At 46.4% G+C, this 21756-nt stretch overlaps 1 protein-coding gene across 2 annotated transcripts in view; it reads right to left on the bottom strand.

Moving 5' to 3' along the window:
- Nucleotides 1-1647: 1647 nt before the first annotated feature.
- The window catches only part of SMIM44 (small integral membrane protein 44), a 113985-nt gene continuing 93876 nt past the window's right edge, over nucleotides 1648-21756 (bottom strand). For both annotated transcript variants that reach the window (XM_069649454.1, XM_069649455.1), the window contains exon 3: nucleotides 1648-3450. In XM_069649454.1, coding sequence (XP_069505555.1) covers nucleotides 3191-3450 — 260 coding nt within the window. In that variant the 3' untranslated portion in view covers nucleotides 1648-3190. The remainder of the gene's footprint in view (nucleotides 3451-21756) is intronic.

Below are 21756 nucleotides of genomic sequence, written 5' to 3'. Positions count from 1 at the left end.
TACTATTCTAGTGGGTGACATTACGTGGCTTGGTGAGATTCCCATAACATCTTCACTCTCACCCTTCCTCTGCCAGTCTACTATTCTAGTGGGTGACATTACGTGGCTTGGTGAGGTTCCCATCACATCTTCACTCTCACCCTTACCCTGCCAGTCTACTATTCTAGTGGGTGACATTGCTTGACTCGGTGAGGTTCCCATCACATCTTCACTCTCACCCTTACCCTGCCAGTCTACTATTCTAGTGGGTGACATTGTGTGGCTTGGTGAGATTCCCATCACATCTTCACTCTTACCCTTACCCTGCCAGTCTACTATTCTAGTGGGTGACATTGTGTGGCTTGCTGAGATTCCCATAACATCTTCACTCTCACCCTTACCCTGCCAGTCTACTATTCTAGTGGGTGACATTACGTGGCTTGGTGAGATTACCATAACATCTTCACTCTTACCCTTACCCTGCCAGTCTACTATTCTAGTGGGTGACATTGTGTGGCTTGGTGAGATTCCCATCACATCTTCACTCTTACCCTTACCCTGCCAGTCTACTATTCTAGTGGGTGATATTACGTGGCTTGGTGAGGTTCCCATCACATGTTCACTCTCACCCTTACCCTGCCAGTCTACTATTCTAGTGGGTGACATTGCTTGACTCGGTGAGGTTCCCATCACATCTTCACTCTCACCCTTACCCTGCCAGTCTACTATTCTAGTGGGTGACATTACGTGGCTTGGTGAGGTTCCCATCACATCTTCACTCTCACCCTTACCCTGCCAGACTACTATTCTAGTGGGTGACATTGCTTGACTCGGTGAGGTTCCCATCACATCTTCACTCTCACCCTTACCCTGCCAGTCTACTATTCTAGTGGGTGACATTGTGTGGCTTGGTGAGATTCCCATCACATTTTCACTCTCACCCTTACCCTGCCAGTCTACTATTCTAGTGGGTGACATTGCTTGACTCGGTGAGGTTCCCATCACGTCTTCACTCTCACCCTTCCCCTGACAGTCTACTATTCTAGTGGGAGACATTGGTTGGCTTGGTGAGGTTCCCATCACGTCTTCACTCTCACCCTGACCCTGCCAGTCTACTATTCTAGTGGGCGACATTGTGTGGCTTGGTGAGGTTCCCATCACATCTTCACTCTCGCCCTTCCCCTGCCAGTCTACTATTCTAGCAGAAACATTGCTTGTTTTGGTGAAGTCCCCATCAGGTCCTGTGTCAGGCCTACAACCCAGCTCTGGTGAGAAGTACTGGTTCTGCCCCATGAAAATTACACTAGCCCTGGTGTACAGATACCTATTGGAGTTTAGGGATTGTACTCCAATAGGTATCGCAAACCCATCTGTAAAGGTCTGTGTCTGACGCTATTACCCATTACTCCCCAGATCTACCTAGAGTAATATAGATGGCCACATTGTTTGTTCTATGAAAAAATGAGTTGTTAGGAAGTGTGCGCCATTCATGCCCAGTCTCTCCAACTGAGTGAAATAAGAACAAATGGCTAATGGGAATGCGGCCATCCTGGATGGTGTGTTGCGCTGCACACATTTGCCAACATGAAGAGATTCTACCCTCCCCATCTTTTTTTGTCATTTACTGTTATCACCCACATGTGCTAGTAGATGTGATTACTGCAGCAGTCATGAAAAACAATACTCATTTAATAATAGTGTGGTATAGCATATATGGTGAGTCATTGCTCTGTCTGTCGCACTAGATTCTGATAATACATGATAAAGACGCCGCCTTTTCAGTCCAATTAGAAGTCAGGGCAGGTGATTTTCCTTTTCCCTCGCCACACTGCCCAATCACCTTCAGGACGCCACACATGGCCCAATCGCCTACAGGGAGCCACACACCGACCAATCACCTTCAGAGTCATCACTCGCGTACAGGACGGAGCTCAAGGGGAACACTTCTTCAGGTTTTGAGGAGATCCTCAATAAGAATGTACTAGAAATGACATGCAATGACATCAGTAATATAAAGACTATCTTTTTTTTCTGACAGTCCAACTAGATTTGACGAAGTGATGGGTCAGGGGTCAACTGGCCCATCCATAGCCGCATTGCATTCCATCCACGCCTAGCATCCATTGAGGAAATGTCGCTTTCCTGGCAAAATGGGATCCATGCTATCTTTGAGGGTTGATTTACAAGACTCGTGAACTAGAGCTTTGATGAGAAAACATTTCACAGGATGGACAATAACCTTACAGAGGAAACAATAGCAAAGTGATAGCAGAAAACCAGCGGCAGCACATGACCCCCCCCAACACATCATAGACAAATAAAATCAAAGAGACAAAAAAGAAAGGAAGAAAGACAAAGTGGATCTGGCCTGCTTTGTCACAGTCCTGAGGAAAGATGGATATGTGGCTGCAGGGGCTCAACCCACACCAGGAACCCCTCCCGGCTTGGAATAGACGCGGCCAGTAGCATATTGCACATAAAGTTTGGGGCTAAAGCAGAACGCACCAACATTACATGCCAGGGTGTATTTGAAAGGTGATCTGGACTGAACAGGTGCTTCTACCATGGTTGGGCCCTCTGCTTCTGAACATTCTGAGCGTTTTCATCATATTAGTCACCATCCTACAAAAGAGCATAGCCAATCAAAGACACTGGCAGGGGAAATGGCTAGGGGTTGCTTACCAGAATTCAGAGAATGCTCTTGATACATAACACAGTGCATGGGGCGCTTACTATCCAAAAGAAGGTTACAGCACATTGTAAAACTCTGGAGGAAGCTGTGTCCCAGGCAGCAGAGTACATGTCGCACGGTTCCTTATCATCCTGCTTCAATATACATTCTTAGCTGGCTCAAGGCCTGCCTTGATGACTTTCAAATGTTTGATCTGGGAATGAAAACTGCAAATGTGTAGGTAGAACGTGCCTGATTGCTCCGGAGCTTGACACATACCTTCATGAATCTCTGGCAATTTTTAATTCTAGATTGCCCTTCCTAACAGCAAGGGCTCACGCTGGCACACTGTTCTGAACTGTCCCTCTGTATTAACCAAAAATGGGTGCATGAATCAACAAACATCAAGGGAGGCCACGCACCCTTCCTCGCTAGCTTGGACTCTCCAAAATGTAATACTGAGCGGTTCACTGGGTAGATAATTGTGTGCACAGTCTGAATTCTCCTGATGAAGTCGTATTCCCATTCCCCCTTTTGTGCCTAGAAGAACTTGTTCCGGCTGGTCTCCTTGGCAAATGAAATGGAGGCGCGATGGCCAGAGCGGCGCGGCAGGGGATCGCTGTCCAGGAGTGGTAGGAAGCTGCTGCTGTGGGGGAACTCTCCCATCTGATCCCCCATGATGATCGAGATCTCCTCGCCTCTCAGGTTTTCATGCGCCGCCGCGCTGTGCGGCTTATCCTCAGAAGAACTCAGAGCAGTCGGTGCTTTGCCCTCGCCGGCCTTTGGACCAAACGCCCAGTCTGAAATTGTATGGGAAAAAAAAGAGGACAATGAGGGCTGGTGCTTTCATGCTGAGAAAATCTATGTTACTCATGGGAGGAGCTGAGGGGGTACAAGTGAGCAGGCATGCTTGCAAAGGGGTCAAATGTGGTGGTGCGCGTGAAAGGCATTATGTGAAGGTGTGCAGGTGTCGTGGGGCGCATAAGAAGGTGCATGTGAGAAGACGAAAGTGAGGAGGATTCAGCAGGAGACACACATGAGGAACTGCGTGGGGGGATGACTGCCAGACATCAAATGCAGTTCACCCGACCCTTCTTTCAGGCACAGCCTACTACAGTCAGGGGAAATATCAGTGCACAAACATGCGCAGAAAGGACGTGCGCGGTATCTAGGTAACGGGAGGGGTCACTGAACAGAGTAAAGGACCATGAGGTATCTGCATGGATTGAGGAAAGAAGTGCGTGTAAGGTATCCATCGGGGGTTGATGTGTAACTGCACAGATCCTAGCTGAGGTGGTGCGCACGAGGAATGCAGTTCCATGGAGGAGCCCCCTCCATCGATCAGAGGGTGGGGTTTGCATGAGGGATTTACTGCAAAGATTGAGGCAAAAGTAGACATGAAGTATCCTTCTCAGGGGAAGAGTCTCTGCACAAACTGGGGGATGATGTGCACATTAGGTATGCGGCAATGTAGAGGAGTCGCTGTATAGAGTGGGAGGTGGGAGATCATCTGAGGTGTCCAGCTCAGAAGGAGCAGCGACTGCACATACAGGCCAGGAACACAGGAGGTGTCCAGCTCAGAAGGAGCAGCGACTGCACATAAAGGCGAGGAACACAGGAGGTGTCCAGCTCAGAAGGAGGAGTCACTGCACATAAAGGCCAGGAACACAGGAGGTGTCCAGCTCAGAAGGAGCAGCCAATGCACATACAGGCCAGGAGGACAGGAGGTGTCCAGCTCAGAAGGAGGAGTCACTGCACATACAGGCCAGGAACACAGGAGGTGTCCAGCTCAGAAGGAGCAGCCAATGCACATACAGACCGGGAGGACAGGAGGTGTCCAGCTCAGAAGAAGCAGCGACTGCACATACAGGCCAGGAACACAGGAGGTGTCCAGCTCAGAAGGAGCAGCGACTGCACATACAGGCCAGGAACACAGGAGGTGTCCAGCTCAGAAGGAGGAGTCACAGCACATAAAGGCGAGCAACACAGGAGGTGTCCAGCTCAGAAGGAGGAGTCACTGCACATAAAGGCCAGGAACACAGGAGGTGTCCAGCTAAGAAGGAGCAGCCAATGCACATACAGGCCAGGAGGACAGGAGGTGTCCAGCTCAGAAGGAGGAGTCACTGCACATACAGACCAGGAACACAGGAGGTGTCCAGCTCAGAAGGAGCAGCCAATGCACATACAGGCCAGGAGGACAGGAGGTGTCCAGCTCAGAAGGAGGAGTCACTGCACATACAGGCCAAGTACACAGGAGGTGCCAGCTTAGAAGAAGTTACTGCACATACAGGCCAGGTACACAGGAGGTGCCCAGCTCAGGAGAAGAGTCACTTCACATACAGGCCAGGTACACAGGAGGTGTCCAGCTCAGAAGGAGTCACTGCACATACAGGCCATGTGCGCAGGAGGTGTCCAGCTCAGAAAGAGGAGTCACTGCACATACAGGCCAGGTACACAAGAGTTGTCCAGCTCAGGAGAGGAGTCACTGCACATAGAGACCAGGTACACAGGAGGTGTCCATCTCAGAAGGAGGTGTCACAGCACATAAAGGCGAGGAACACAGGAGGTGTCCAGCTCAGAAGGAGGAGTCACTGCACATAAAGGCAAGGAACACAGGAGGTGTCCAGCTCAGAAGGAGGAGTCACTGCACATACAGGCCAGGAACACAGGAGGTGCCCAGCTCAGAAGGAGCAGCCAATGCACATACAGGCCAGGAGGACAGGAGGTGTCCAGCTCAGAAGGAGGAGTCACTGCACATACAGGCCAGGAACACAGGAGGTGTCCAGTTCAGAAGGAGCAGCCAATGCACATACAGGCCAGGAGGACAGGAGGTGTCCAGCTCAGAAGGAGGAGTCACTGCACATACAGGCCAGGTACATAGGAGGTGCCAACTTAGAACAAGTTACTGCACGTACAGGCCAGGTACACAGGAGGTGCCCAGCTCAGGAGAAGAGTCACTTCACATACAGGCCAGGTACACAGGAGGTGTCCAGCTCAGAAGGAGTCACTGCACATACAGGCCATGTGCGCAGGAGGTGTCCAGCTCAGAAAGAGGAGTCACTGCACATACAGGCCAGGTACACAAGAGTTGTCCAGCTCAGGAGAGGAGTCACTGCACATACAGACCAGGTACACAGGAGGTGTCCAGCTCAGAAGGAGGAGTCACAGCACATAAAGGCGAGGAACACAGAAGGTGTCCAGCTCAGAAGGAGGAGTCACTGCACATAAAGGCAAGGAACACAGGAGGTGTCCAGCTCAGAAGGAGGAGTCACTGCACATACAGGCCAGGAACACAGGAGGTGTCCAGCTGAGAAGGAGCAGCCAATGCACATACAGGCCAGGAAGACAGGAGGTGTCCAGCTCAGAAGGAGGAGTCACTGCACATACAGGCCAGGAACACAGGAGGTGTCCAGCTCAGAAGGAGCAGCCAATGCACATACAGGCCAGGAGGACAGGAGGTGTCCAGCTCAGAAGGAGGAGTCACTGCACATACAGGCCAGGTACACAGGAGGTGCCAGCTTAGAAGAAGTTACTGCACATACAGGCCAGGTACACAGGAGGTGCCCAGCTCAGGAGAAGAGTCACTTCACATACAGGCCAGGTACACAGGAGGTGTCCAGCTCAGAAGGAGTCAATGCACATACAGGCCATGTGCGCAGGAGGTGTCCAGCTCAGAAAGAGGAGTCATTGCACATACAGGCCAGGTACACAAGAGTTGTCCAGCTCAGGAGAGGAGTTACTGCACATACAGACCAGGTACACAGGAGGTGTACAGCTCAGAAGGAGGAATCACTGCACATACAGGCCATGTGCGCAGGAGGTGTCCAGCTCAGAAGGAGGAGTCACTGCACATACAGGCCAGGTACACAGGAGGTGTCCAGCTCAGGAGAAGAGTCTCTGCACATACATACCAGGTACACAGGAGGTGCCCAGCTCAGAAGGAGGAGTCACTGCACATACAGGCCAGGTACACAGGAGGTGTCCAGCTCAGGAAAGGAAAAGAGTCACTGCACATACATGCCAGGTACACAGGGGGTGTCAAGCTTAGAAGAAGTCACTGCACACACAGACCAGGTACACAGGAGGAGCCCAGCTAGGGGAAGAGTCACTGCACATACAGACCAGGTACAAAGGAGGTGTCCAGCTCAGAAGGAGGCGTCACTGCACCTACAGGCCAAGTACACAGGAGGTGTCCAGCTCAGGAGAAGAGTCCCTGCACATACAGACCAGGTACACAGGAGGTGTCCAGCTCAGGAGAGGAGTCACTGTAGATACAGGCCAGGTACACAGGAGGTATCCAGCTCAGAACAAGGAGTCACTGCACATACAGGCCAGGTACACAGAAGGTGTCCAACTCAGAAGAAGTCGTCACTGCACATACAGGCCAGGTACACAGGAGGTGTCCAGCTTAGAAGAAGAAGTCACTGCACATACAGACCAGGTACACAGGAGGTGCCCATCTCAAAGAAGAGTCACTGCACATATAGACCAGGTACACAGGAGGTATCCAGCTCGGAAGAAGAGTCAGTGCACATACAGGCCAGGTACACAGGAGTTGTCCAGCTCAGAAGAAGGAGTCACTGCACATACAGGCCAAGTACACAGAAGGTGTCCAGCTTAGAAGAAGAAGTCACTGCACATACAAGCCAGGTACACAGGAGGTGTCCAGCTCAGAAGGAGGAGTCACTGCACCTACAGGCCAGGTACACAGGAGGTATCTCGCTCAGCTGAAGAGCCAAAGCACAGCCTGGGGGAGGAGGTGCACATTACGTAGCTATCTGATGGGGAGTCTCTGCACAATGGAGCAGTGGTGCACTTGAGGGGAAAGAGGTGCTCGGAAGAAAGGGTTATTACACATACCAGCTACACATAGCTGCACACGAGGTATCTACCTAAGGGCCAGAGTCAATACCTCCCTCGGCAGGAACGCTGGCCCAATTCTGGATATCATTTCCGATCCTCCAAGGGACAGGATGCTCAGCAGGGCCTAAAGCCTGAATTTCAGGGCAACCCCATACCTGTCACACAACCTTAATTCATGTGCAATCAAACATTATCAGTGAATTCGCATGCTGTCTCTCAAGCAAGGATAACACACACTTGTGGGGCTCAGAGGGCCCCTTTTCTCCATCTAACATCTCTTTCTCCCTAACATAAACAGGGAAAATAAGACCTTTTCTTACATATCACAGAGCTAATCTCTTCCGGTAAACCTTTGTTTTGCAACTAAAATGCCACTATTCTATAGGAAATCAAAAACACAGCAGTTTTCCACAATTCTATCCCTCTATACTTTGCATTTTTCTATAAATAATCTGCCTCACACATGTGTCTCAAAATATGTATTGCTTTACCTTCCCCTGCTGTTTTGTGTTGTTCTTCACTATGATTTCTGATCTTTCCGAAGCCAGTCATCTCATTTGTATTCCTTCAGATTATACAGTGCTGTGCTCCATGCTTTATAAAAAGAGGTTAAGTAAAAATAAATAATGTATCGTATTATTAACCTTAACAGTGGCTCCTCATTGGCTCATTGTGTTATCACTTCCTACAGTTGCATTATGCACCCTGGTGGGCGAAGTAGTAGACCATTTTAATTCTAAAGCAGTTCATTGGGCTGTTTGGGTCAGGCCAATTTATTTAAAGGCAACCGCTGTCTGGGTTTGATTAAGACATGAAATTAGGAAGTATTATCTTCCCAATAGTATTTTTCTTTGTCTTTTCCCTGAAAGGAATACAAAAATGTGGGTGGACCAAACTTTATTCAGACTTCCAACTTTTAGCATTGTGTACGCTGAAAGCAAAAAAGTGCAAATTAAGGTTTTATGAATGTCTGAAAGACACAAATAAGTGCACGTTATGCATACTCCATTCACTTGTGCATGACTGAAGGATAACTCAATGAGACTTTTGGATCTGTGACGACAAACCAACCCCCACTCATGGTTTCCATGGCGCGATAACAACTTAATTTCCATCAGACTGGCTCACTCAGGGTCCTGGCAAAGCAAGTATACAATGTTAATTGAAGTTCAGGTTTATAAAAGCATGATTTCTTTCCTTTCTGAAAATGTAAAAACGAGCTCAACTGTATCCTGGAGTTTCTCACTTCCCCCTGTCATTCAATCATCTGCCCTTTGGGGCAAGCGTGGAGCATACAGCATTCAGGTTCAAAAGAGACTGCGTTGACTATTGCTCTCACGATATTACTAAATCAGTCCCCTCCTGTCTTCTATAGATATCATATTGTCTTGCCTTGAATTATCATATGTATAATATTTCAGGGAAATTGTTTAAAAAAATCTGTATATGTCATTGAGCATTTTCCAAAACCAAAAAAGGAAGGCCATCGTGGAAAGGAAGGAAACACAACTGCTCAGTGTGTAGGAGAGTTAAGCCTTAAACATTACACAGTTAAGTAACCTCGCAGTGAAGGGTGTGGAAAGAATGGGAAGAGGAGTAAAGGATGCAGGGAAAAGGCAGCGAACATAAGTGGGGAAGAAAAAGAGAAAGTCCTAAGGAACACGAACTGTACAAACAACGATTGCATAATCCCCTGATACAGGCCCATTTCTATCAGCCCGCATTCCCGTATTGCTAACTTGCAATCGAGAAACATCGAGAACGACTACAGTCTGCTGGGCCAGTTCCAAGAGCGCACGCTGAGCACTGCTAGTCATCAGAACAGGGTTTTGGCACAAACCGTCTATGGAGATTTTTAAGACACTCCAGCATCTGTCAAACCATATCTCTTGCTATTATAGAGACCCTTAAATTATTCTGGGGTCCAAGCCGAGGCCTAGACCTCTGGAGGGGCCATGCTTCTCTGCACCTCTAGAAGGGGTCAATGGCTGTGCATAGACTCCAGATGAAGTCTGTGAAGAGAGGTCTCTCCTTCTGTCCATGTACAACGCCACTTTAGCAGAAGTTCTCTTTAAAATCACTCCCAACTCATCAGGGTTTCAAAGGACCATTATGACTACGGCTCCACTGTCTTTCCCCATCGCTTTGGCCACCCTAGAGGCAGATCACACCCTTTTTTTCATAGAAATTGAACTCAGATTCCAATGATAGGTCAAAGTGGAGCCCAGCCAGGAATACAATCTGGTGCACAGGTCTGACACAATAGCCCCCGGCATCCATAGCAATCGAATGTTTGCAACATAATAAACAGTAAAAAAAAAAGTGACTCAAAGTAAAAGTAAACGTTAATGTCGGTTACGATAACCTGAGAAAGCCTAAGCCATGGGAGAGGTCACCGAAATTATTATACATAACACATCAAGAGGGTGAGGAACGCCCTACCAGAGACAGTGTGAAACTTAACGAATCTGAAGCATTAAGAGTGAGAAAGAGAAGACAGAAAGAACTGTGTGAAAAGGGGGTGAGAGAGGGGTGCAAGAAAGATGCCTATCCCAATATAATGGAACCGTTGAAATATATATTATAAGAAGTGTGAAGTTGTACGAGAAGTATTCTGAGAAAATGAAGAGCCTTTTTTTTATTGTCTTTAACAACTTTTCGGAACAACAAGAGACTTTGTTTGTCTTAGTCTTACCCTGAGAAGAAGCCCAATGAGTCCAGCTAAAAAGGGAAGTTATCAGAAGCTGAACATTCTGGTCTTTTTAGTTTATTATTGTGGGGTGAAATAGCCCTGGATGCGAGAAATAAAAAGGTCTGAGTCAGTGGTGGACATGCCCCTAAGAAAAAAGGCCTTCCCTGAATTAATGTGGAAAACGAGGACTAGGAAATCCAAGCAAAAAGGAGTGAAAATGGGCCTAAATAAATCAAGAGAACTTAAAGATGCCAACTGCCTTGCATAAGGGAAAGACATAGCAAGGTTTGACAAAGTCTTGGAGAGCTGAAGTATCAGAAACAGCAGTGTCCAGAATAGTAAAGAAAAATGCCGGGTTTGTGTTTCCAACCTTCGCAGCAAAATGAAGTAATTTTACTGTAAAAAAAAACCAATGCATGAATATTCGTTTTCCCCATTAAACTAAAGTAATGTTTATGTCGTGCTGGGAGTCTGAACTGGGTTTAAAATGCTGTAGTAAAATGAAGGCCTTTCACGGCTGAAATCAACCAAAATGACATTTCGATTTTGCCTCTAAAGTGACACTCTGCCAAGCCAAATGTGCACCAAAGACTTTAAAAATATAATTATGATGCCCTCATTTAAACCCTGTAAGCAGGGGACAATTTTACAGTGGCTCTTTTATGAGTTGTAACTGGTTGGTTTCTAAAAAAGCTTATTTAAGGGTAAAGTGCAAGTTAAAAGAACATTTTGGCTAAGTGGGGGAAGGCTTTGGGTTTTTCTCTCTGCTTGTGGTTTCTTCAAATTTGAAACTAGATCCCAAGGCCCCTGGTGCCATGGGGATTTAGGCCTGGCTCACTTCAAACATGAGGGCCTTCTCTTACAAACACAACTTTAAATTCCATCATAGATCGAATTTGCTGGCTGGACAAGATAAAGGAGGTCTGTTCCCCAGTCTTTATGGCCACAGGTCCCCAAGCTGCAATAAAACAGTGCATTAGTGGTATTTAGCCTTTGGAATTTGCAGGCTAACCTAACTACAGGCCTCTCTGCTGATGCCATGTGCTCCAGGAAAGTGGGGCCAGGGTCAGGGAGTGGCTTGACTGTCAATTGTGTAATAGGGGAGAAATGGTTTTCATCGTGTAAAATCAATTATATTATCCCACACTAGTCATGGCAGGATTTTTGAAAAAGTGAACGTTAACCGCTTCTCGCCACGATATTGGTGGTAGCTATACAACCCAAATTATTCAGGAAAACATAATGTGTCCCTCCTTGTGTGGTTTAGAGATATGAAAAGTTGATTTAAACATGCAAAATATGATCCATATACCGCCCCCACCAAGGGCCAAATTGTTAGAAAGTTACAAGGTTAACTATTTCATGCATAACATAGGCAAAATGATACTCGGCACAATGAATTGCATGATTTAGTGAAGTGAACAAATGTAACACAGTCAATTCCTGGATCCAATCAGTTTTTTGACAATATATGCAAGGATTTTTCTTATTATTTGCACAATGGTTTAATTATTAATAAGATACTCTGTCTTGATAAAGATCGGATGGTCGAAACACGTGTCGGCAGGAATGTTATTTAGTTAAAACAGATTTCTAAACACAGTTTTCGTGTAATACTTAGAGACTTGGAGTGTACTAAAGATTCAATTATATTTCCTTGAAAATTTATAATTTGTGGCAAGCAAAAATAGAAGCCCCTGATGAAGGACCCACGGGCCGAAATGCATAGGCCTTTTCTCGGGATGCTAGACATTTCATTATTTACCGAAATAAACTTGTGATTTACAGACCATTAAATGATTCAATCATTTGCAACTTGGAAAATATTGTGTATAACATGATCTATAATTACGCTTAAAGTGAATAAACCCCCCGTGGGTATTAGGGTGTGCTGCCCAAACCGATGGCTAACTGGCCTTGGTCTTTTTTTTTGTGGCTCATGGAGTTCTGTCTCCATCCACTCCCACACAGGAGAGGTTTGGGAGTAACAGTTTGAATTCCAATGGTCCTGGGGTATACATTCCCTTTGGGAAGTTGGAATTTCCTGCAAGAGAGTGGAGAATGCAGGGAAGTCCCTTCCCACAATGACATCTTTGTGGAGCCCAGGAATGATGGCTGATGATACCAAATATGACTCCCCCCTGATGTTGATATACAAGGTATCTTGGGGTATATTTTGTTATCCTTGTGTACACATGTAACTCTAACTAAGGTTGCATTCTCGAGGTCTGTTGTTGTAATCAAATTGGTCCTTCTAGCGGTCTGTTTGCTGCCTGAGTCAATAAATGCCTTCCCTTGTTTTCCATTTACCATGGCCTTTTCATACGTAAAGTCAGCAGACGTCTGACATAAACATATACTAAAGGTTTGCAGATCTTCATTGAGTTCCTCTCATTCTTCCCCTTTTAGACAGCCTATTTCCATGGGTTCTTTCTTTAGATTTTTAGGACAGTTTCTGGCCAGATGGCCAGTTTCTCTACATGAAAAGCAGAGAGGAGGAGAGGATTGGATTCCTTTATGTTCTTCTCTTTTGTTTTCCTTTCTACCCCTTGGGTCAGTTCTTTTAACTTCCATTCTTTCTTTCGGTATCCATTCCTTGGATTTATAGGATGCTCCCCCTCTATCTAGTACCTGGTGTTTGGAGTGGAAAGTAAGTTTGTGATCTTTCCGCTCCTCGCTTTGATGTACCAAGTGAAAGTGTTTGACTGCATCCGAGTGGTTTTGGGCAGTCTCAATAGCCATGATTAGAGTGGGTCGATTCAGCTGTATTACTGCCTTTTGCAAAAAGGGTGGTAAAGAATTGGTGAATTGCTCCAAACTTATATTTTATACCAATTCTTTAATTGTTGTGTTGTTAATCCAGAGGATGACTGTGTTTTTAATTTGTTCTCCTAGTTCAAGGGGGGTTTCCCCAGGGTTGAGTCTAATGGCCCTTAATTTCTGCCGATAGAAGTTACAGGTTTATGATATGATCATTTATTTATATCACGCTCATACAAAAGTGTTTCAGAGCACGACGAGGGAAGGGAGAACAAAAACAATGATCTTACTAGGCCCAGTGACATTGAGAATGCGCAAGTGCAAGGGAGATATAGGAGGGAAAGTGCAAGGGCAGGGGAGGAGTGGAATGTGCTGGACACATGATCAAAACAACAACAGGTAGTGAGGCCAGCAGGTGGTAAGTGCAAGAATAAGGCACAGACAACGGGTGTCTAATAAGTGCAGGAGGGGGACTGTAGGTTTACAGATACAGTCACAAGTGCAAGAGTTGCCAGGAGGCAGTGCGGGTATGCAGCCGGGTGGGCAGGGATCTGGGCCCAAAATCAGATGGTAGCCAGGTTCCCAATGCCGACGCAGACAGAGATCAGCAGGGGAGAGGAATAGCGAAGGCAGAAGCAAAGAGAAAAGCTTTGAGGTGCTTACGGAACCGAAGATGGTTCTCCTCAAGCTTCAAAGAGGCAGGAAGGCTGTTCCAGAGGGATGTCCCAGCTGAAGAAAGAGATCTACCCCCAACTTGTTGCTTGGAGAAGCAGCTGACCCTGGGGGAGTTGGAGGGGGAGGAGCAAAGAGCTCGAGTAGGAAGGTAGTTCCGATGGGAGAGTTGAAGGTATTGTGGACCCAGGCCCAAGAAGGCCTTGTGGACAATTCAAAGGGTCTTGTACTTAATCCTTGCAGCCACGGGGAGTCAATTAAGAGGTTGCAGGGCTGGAGAAATACGATCCCCGGGCTTGAGGGCAAGGACAAGTCTTGCAGTGCTGTTCTGGATGAGTTGAAGAGGGCGGAGCGTAGTTGCAGGCAGATTTAGAAAGAGGCTTTTCCAATAGTCCAGCCTAGAAAGAACCAGAGCTCTAGAGACAGTGAGCTCCTGGGGGAAGGAGAGGAAAGGAAGAATACCTCTAAGGAGGTGCAGTTGATAGTTTGACTTAACCTTTGGCCTACCCTTTTTAGAAACCCCTCTTTTATGGATATAAAGGTAGCCCCCTCGGCAAGGTTAAGTAGCTGGTAGGCTGTCTGTAGCTCATCTTTCAGCAGAGGCCCCAAATAACATTTGTTTAGGTTTCATTCCCATCCTAATGGCTTGGCTAATCGCTGAAAATTCAAAACAAAATTCCCTAGGTCTTCGCCCTCTTGGTATGGTTGTAGTAGCCCTTGAGGTAGTAGGGGTCTTGCCTGTAAACCAACCAATTTCATTAAATTCTCTTGAAACCGGGCTTCGGCTTGAATCCAATGGGTGGCCAGCTGGGCCATGATGGCTGTCGTGTCTGCCATGTCTTCCAGCGGGATAAGGCTTCCTACTGTAGTATTTTCTGAATCAGAAAAAACAGGTCTCGACTCCTGATAGGGTTTTGAAGTTTTCTGATTCCTCCGAGTCTGATTCCAACTGAAAGGAAGATCTGGATAGGTTAACTGCTAAACCTGATGGACCAGGGACCGAAGATAATTTGGTATCTAAAGGAAACATTTCGGGAAGAGGTGGATTTAGAGCGCTGGGTCTAATAAAGATGTGTGTTGGTCGTATTTTTAAGATTATTCGATCCCATTGTTGGATGCTATAGCGGGAAAGTGGAAGGGTATCTAATAACAGCTGAGATTTGAAAAATAACTCTTGTTGACCAGTTGGGACGTGAAGCTTGGAAAACAAAACCTCTTTAGGAGTTGATACACAATCAGAATCGAGGAGTTCAACAATTCTATTTTCCCCTTCTGGTGGTATGACGATTTTCAGCATGGATTCTGAATTCTTGCCAATTGAATCAAATCCCACCCCTGACACCACATGTAAGGAAGGCATGGTATTAAACAGTGAACACAGACACAAATGATCACAGTTCAAGGGTGTTTATTGAACTTCAATTGGGTTTGAAAAACACCTATCTAATCCTAAGTCTAAAGATGGACGCAAGCTAAGACCATCAAATAATAAAGAACTCAGTCGTATTAGAGTGTGGACAAAATAAAAGGGACTATACTAATAAACCCAGTGCTAATCCTTACTTCTAAATACAAATGGTGTGGGAACCAATGTTATACAAAAGGAAAGTGTTCAAGAAATATGTCAGGATAGTTGAGCTGTTAGCTTCCCTTACCCACGTTTTGAGCACGGGACAAGGCAGCACACTCTAGCTCAGCACATACTCTGGCTTTTCTAGCACAAGGATGCAGTTCAGAATCTCAGCACTAGCACCTTCTGTGACAAAGTCTCTTTGCCATTCAAAGTCTCTTATTTCAAAGGGCCTGATGCGACAAACAAACATTCAAAGTTCCTTTCATTTCAGAATTCTCCTATGCACAACTTCTCTGGTGATTCACTGTTCACCACGGGTACCCCTCCGCAGGGCTCAGACCCACTTTAACACAAAACCTTCAATTTGGCTCCCTCCGCCTGGCTTGGGCCAAATTTCTCTCATTTTCCAAACTTTCTCTACAATATCAAAATTGAAGACTTTCCACTGTGCGCAGGATTTTGCATGTCATGTCGCAGGACCACTTTCGATTCACAATTCTTTGTTCTCTTCTTAATGTGTCCCTTTTAACTTTCACTTCTGCCACTTCTCAGCTGGAGACCTTACAGAGACCTTTGATGGAGCACCCTCACTGTGCCGGACCACTATGTCAAAGCTATCATATCAAAGTCTCTTCTAAGTTAAAACACTCATCAGCAGTTCAAATTAACTTGCGTCTTTTATCACACGCGTTTTAACAATGCTCACACCAGCGCTCGCCCTACAATATTGCTGCTTGGAACAATGGCTTCAACACAGACCAGTCTTGTATCGGTCTCCCCAACTCATCGCCTGTGTTGATTTCAATGACGCTGGTTTGTTCGTGGAGCCAAGGACGGTACCAGGGCGGCTGCTGCTTCTCCCCGCCTTGATTAGTGACGATGGATGGCCAGGGGTATCACAAACACCCAATACATTATTATTCCGCTTCTTTTCCTGGTCTTATGCTTTCTAATCTCAAGGGCTCTTGAAAGTAACAGTTTCTTGTTGGAAAGGTCAAGGGAACGTCCCTCCTTGCGATCCCCTCCTGTTTTGCCATCTTTCCTCTCTCGTTCAGCTGTCACCTCAAAACTGCTGGTTCCTCGTGTGCTTTGCCTCGCTCAACGTGTGCTTTCGTGCTCTGCATTTTATCTGTGTGGGGCATCTCAATGGAAGTCAGGTGTGAGTAATGGTCAGTAATTCCCTGACCTCACCTGACCATTATATTGGGACACGTCAGGTATACTGTTCGGGTGTTAGTCTGTTTTCTCCCAGAGCGGCCTGTCCATGTGAAGTGTTTGTGCAGGAAAGGGAGGTGGGGTAGAGTTCCTACGTATACTATCTGATAGGATGGGGTAAAGGTCTTACAGGAAAGAAAGGCATACAGCGTCTCACCATCCAGTGTCCCACTGCCACTCCCTGAGGACTCCTCACCTAGGTGATCCTTCAGCACTGGTCCACCCCCAGAAACTTGATCCAAAAGCGATGGCCGTGTCCTGGTCAACTGGATGACAGATCCTCAGGGACCAGTGGGTGAGACAACTTCTGGTTTCTCACACCAGTTAGCTAATTACAGTTAGCAGGACTGCTTTATCAGAGATACCCAGTTAATAAAAGTCAAGCCAAACTAAGAAATGACTAGACTGGCTGCCCCAAAATGCCTCTCTAGCTACTAATACCACATATCATGCCTGCTTACCCTGGAGATGGATTACCATTATGATTTATCGCACAATCCCCTCCCCATCCCCACACATCCCCTCTCCTCCTGACTCCCTGACCCCTTGCCCCCAAAATCAGCACATTTGCCCAGAATTCCCTCCACGTCCCTCTTCTTTGTCCCAGTGCTGACGTATGAGGCACCTTGTGTCATAGGTAAGTACTGGGATGAGTGGAGCTAGGAGTAATGAAGATTACAGGTAACTAAGCCAGGCATTACCTCCATGTCCCGCTACCTCATCCCAGTACTTGAGTATGGGGCAAAGTGCCTCATACACAAGTACTGGGACAAGGAAGAATGGGGCTACGATTAATGAAGATTACCAATAACTAATTATGGTATAAAACACAAGCAGTTGATCTGACTGGGCTTCAGTCCTCTCCCCCAACCCCTGAAATTTTAGGTTATGTTGACTTGACCTGGCTGACCTACAAACCCTTAGCCAGACAGAACGGAACACAAATGTTAAACGGCACCCGTGTTTTCGCCATTAAAAAAGGCCCAGCAATGACTAACGTAAAGCATTTCACTGTTCGTTTTTAGGCAGTTGAAATCATGAAGTGGGTTTAGTACTTGTATGCCAGGAGAGTGATTGGAAGGGTAGAAAGGGGACAGGATATCGCTCATTCTCACAGCAGTCCTACCACTTGTGCTTGTGCTACCACTTCCTTTGAAAAGAAATCACCCTGGAAGGAGCAGGAGCTCCCCTGATGTACACTGCAGGAGCAGTGCAACCACCATGAATCCGTTGGAAGCAACTATCCAGTTGCAAGGTAGGCCAATAGGCTTATTGTGCTACCACTTCCTTTGAAAAGAAAGAAATTAATAATTATCCCGTGACGCTGGAATCGCGGGCATTATTTTCGCCATAAGACCACAGTAGTTTCTACTATAACCTTACTGCCTGCATACTACCAGTAACTTCCATCTGCAAAGTGATCCTCCATTAGATGCTACGAGGCTTCCACCATTCCAAGATGGCCGCCTGCCGGATTGAACCTTCACCATCACTGTTTGCCTAGTGCTGCTGCCTTTTGTGTCGCCGGATTGGCTGCTGCCCTGTTATTGTCAGCTAATCCAAACCGGGAGGCGAGAGCCAGCCCTCTCCACGAAGGCTCGACTCACAAAGGCTCCCTGTCCCTTGCCTGTCCTCAGCCTTCCTCGCCGTTCGCCTATACTCTCTGCCCGTTCTCCTGGTGTTACCTCTCCGACCACTGCAAGCTCCTCGTGTCTGTGGCACGGATTGGAAGATAACGACCTTCCACCTTCAAAACTGTAAGACTTTGCACAATTGTAATGTTATTTGAACTGCCTGTACATCGCATTACACCGGGATGTTCCGCTTGATTCTCGGACATATCTTCGTCCGCATGTACCTCTGTGCTTAACTGAGTTCTTACTGCTCGCCTTTGTTCTGCCTGTTTGTGAAAGCGGCATTACCGACTATTATTTGCTAACCGGTAATATATTACCTAACATTATATTTTGCAGCCACCTTGCCCCGATGTGTAATCGCCTTGCCTTCACACGGACTAGCCGTGCGTGCTCACTGTGCTTACTGCTAGCCAACTGCCTGTATTTCCTCACCTACTCCTTTACGCAATGTGTTATTTCTCTCACCTACCCCCACTTAGCCTCTAAGCTGTGTACACGGCTTGCCGACCTGCCCATATTGCCCTGGTACAATCCTCCTCTTGTGTCTCTTGCCTTGCTGTACCACCAATTAACGCGGATGTAGCTGCTCCACGTGTGTCTATGCCCTCTGCTCTGCGCCTTTTGCCTGATGCTCATGCCTGCTCGCAAACTTCTCATTAGCCTTGCCGTATGGTAGATTGCTAATTTACGTGCATGCAGCTGACACACATATGTTCAAACCTTTTGCTTTGCTGCCCTACCGCACTGTTAATTGCGAACTCACGTATATGCAGCTGATTTACATATGTTAGATCCTTTTGCTCTGCTGCTCAGGCCTGTATGCAAACCTCTTAGGAGTCCTGCCTCACTGCCAACTTACACTTATATGCTTATTTAGCCCTCGCTCTGCACCCCTGCCACATAGCTGTCACTGCCCTATATGGCAATAGCTTTAATATCTTGGCATATACAGTTAAATTGAATCTACCCACCCTTGATCCATTGCAGAATACTCTGTATACAGTGCATATTGTACTAGCCTCAGCCAGAGTTCAACCTGCCCACCGAGACCCTCCTTTCAATACTAATATGCAAGGCCACTGCATCTCACTTATCCTTAGGTCTCTTAACACTTTTCAACTGCTCATCAGTGCAGCATCGTACCCCAACACCACCTGCCCAGTTGAGAAGAAATCACCTCTTGATATTCCCTTTAACATGACACCGAATCCGAGCAATACTGTCCAGCCTAACTACCTACATACAGGAGATTATACTATGATCCCATGTACTACGCACATCAGAAATCTTAAACTACGTAGTAGACTTCCTAAAATCTATGAGCCACTGACCAGATCTCTTCCTCCTTCTAATAAGAAAACATATGGCTACCATACTACGGCAACTACCAATGCCAAACAGCCCATCACCCTACCCACCTGCAGGACTTCTGTTACTCAGACTCCCATACCCATCTCCAAGTCAACAGTCCCCAAGAGCTTTGATACTTTTGAAGCAAATAATCAACCCCTCAAAGGAGCTCTCCTGAACACTAGGTCGCTGGTGGCCCACGCCATCGATATAGCCGATCTAATCTCAGAAGACAGCTTAGATTTAATTGCCATAACAGAATCATGGTTACACAAGGCCGCAGGACCGGCACTCACGTTAGCCATCCCAGAAGGATATACTATCCTCAGACAAGACAGAACTGGTTCCCGAGGCGGTGGGATAGCTATCATAGCCAGAGTCAGCTTATCTTTTAGACTAGCAGACCCACACAACCTACAATCTTGGGAATCCCTCTCTATTAAATTACCATTAAAGAACTCCCAATCACTCACCATGCATATAGTCTACAGACCCCCTTACCTATTGGTACTTTCGAAGAGGACTTGCATAACCTAATTGCTGGTAATCTCAAACACACCTCGCAAGTTTTGGTGCTTAGTGATTTTAACCTAGGCCTGAATGATCCTTCAGATAAACAGGCTGTGCAAATAGCAGATTCCCTCAATGCATTAGGACTAACTCAAAAGGTGAATGCTTCCACCGATACTAAGGGTAGAACCTTGGACTGGGTGGCTGACCACAATTGTACTGCCACTATCACCTCTATCTCTCCATTATCTTGGACCGATCATTACCTTGTGTCCTTGACACTCTCCACTACCAGACAGAAACTGATAGCACAAGTAGCCCCACCCAGTCTAACCAGGTTAAAAAAGAATATAACAGTAGACAGTGTGATCCCCAACATTCTACCTATCGTAAATCCTCTGCCAGACAACCTTGACCCAAGTACCATGGTACAAGAATATACTAAGATTATGTTCTCCACCTTGGACAAAGTCGCCCTCTCAAACTGAGAGCTAGTAAAGCTAAACTACATCTCAACAAATGGTTCACCCCACAGTTAAAGGACATGAGACTTTTAAAAAGAAAATGTGAAACTGACTGGCGTGCCTGCCCCTCCCACGAGAACAAAAAGAAGCTAGCGACCACTGCATCACTCTATAAAAAAGAAATATGCCAGGCTAAAAGAAATTCTTACAATGAACGAATATCAAACTCTAATTCTAGCATGAAAGAATTATTTACAATCCTCAAAGAACTAGAGTCCCCTATCTCTCCCCCAGATATCTGCATTAAAGATAAGAATTGGTGCTCAGAAATACAACAAGCACTAACTAATAAAATTAACACTTTCCAAACTAAAATAAAAAACAAGAAAGATTCTCTGAACCTATTTCAACCCGACAACCACCACTCCCCTATAAATCAAACTGTCTATGACACAAATACCACATTCTGTTTCACCAAAACAACAATCTGGGAAGTGGAAAAAAAACATCCTCTCTCTCAAACCATCTAATTGCAAAGGAGACATCTGCCCTGCGCACATCATAAAAGAAGCTGCTAGAGACCTCTCCCTCTTTATCTCTAAATTGATTAATGCTTCCTTCGCCTCTGGCACCGTCCCAGATAATCTCAACCAATCTTGGGTGCTCCGGCTCCTCAAGAAGCAAACATTACACCCACTTATCGCTACCAATTACCGCCCCATCACAACGGTACCATTTTTACTCAAGATCTTAGATGAAATTGCTTATCTACAGATCCAGAAACACCTCGAAAAGCACAAACTTCTTGGAGTCCGACAGTAAGGTTTCCGACCACTGCATGGGACAGAGACTGCACTGATAGACTTGAAGACTCGGATCGATGAGCTGAGGGATCAAGGGAAAACAGCACTATTGCTGCTACTTGATCTTTCGGCTGCATTCGACCTGGTCGACCACAAGGTCCTCTGTAGGGACCTAATTACAGCAGCCCACTTCTCCACAGGCACTGTTAAGTGGATAGAATCATTCTTGAGTGATAGAACTAGTAGAGAATTCTCACCCTCTGCAGCTGCAGATCCTACCCCTATTATGTGTGGGGTCCCTCAGGGCTCTTGCGTGTCCCCTACTCTCTACAATATATTTACCAAGCCATTGTTCGATTATCTGGACCTTCTGGGTGTCACCTACACTAACTATGCAGATGACACTCAGATTCAGCTCCCTCTTTCTGGGGATCATGGCAGGGACCTGGCCTTGGTGAATAGAATGTATCTCATCATTCAGGCATGGATGACCACCCACGGCCTATGCCTGAATGATGATAAGACAGAGTTGATAATCCTCGGCTCTCCCTCCAACATCTCCAAACT

The sequence above is a fragment of the Ambystoma mexicanum genome, chromosome 1p (assembly GCF_040938575.1).
Source record: "Ambystoma mexicanum isolate Mex_15411 chromosome 1p, UKY_AmexF1_1, whole genome shotgun sequence".
Taxonomy (NCBI): domain Eukaryota; kingdom Metazoa; phylum Chordata; class Amphibia; order Caudata; family Ambystomatidae; genus Ambystoma; species Ambystoma mexicanum.
The sequence above is the reverse complement of the archived record's forward strand: the minus strand, read 5'-3'. Positions and strand labels throughout refer to the sequence as shown.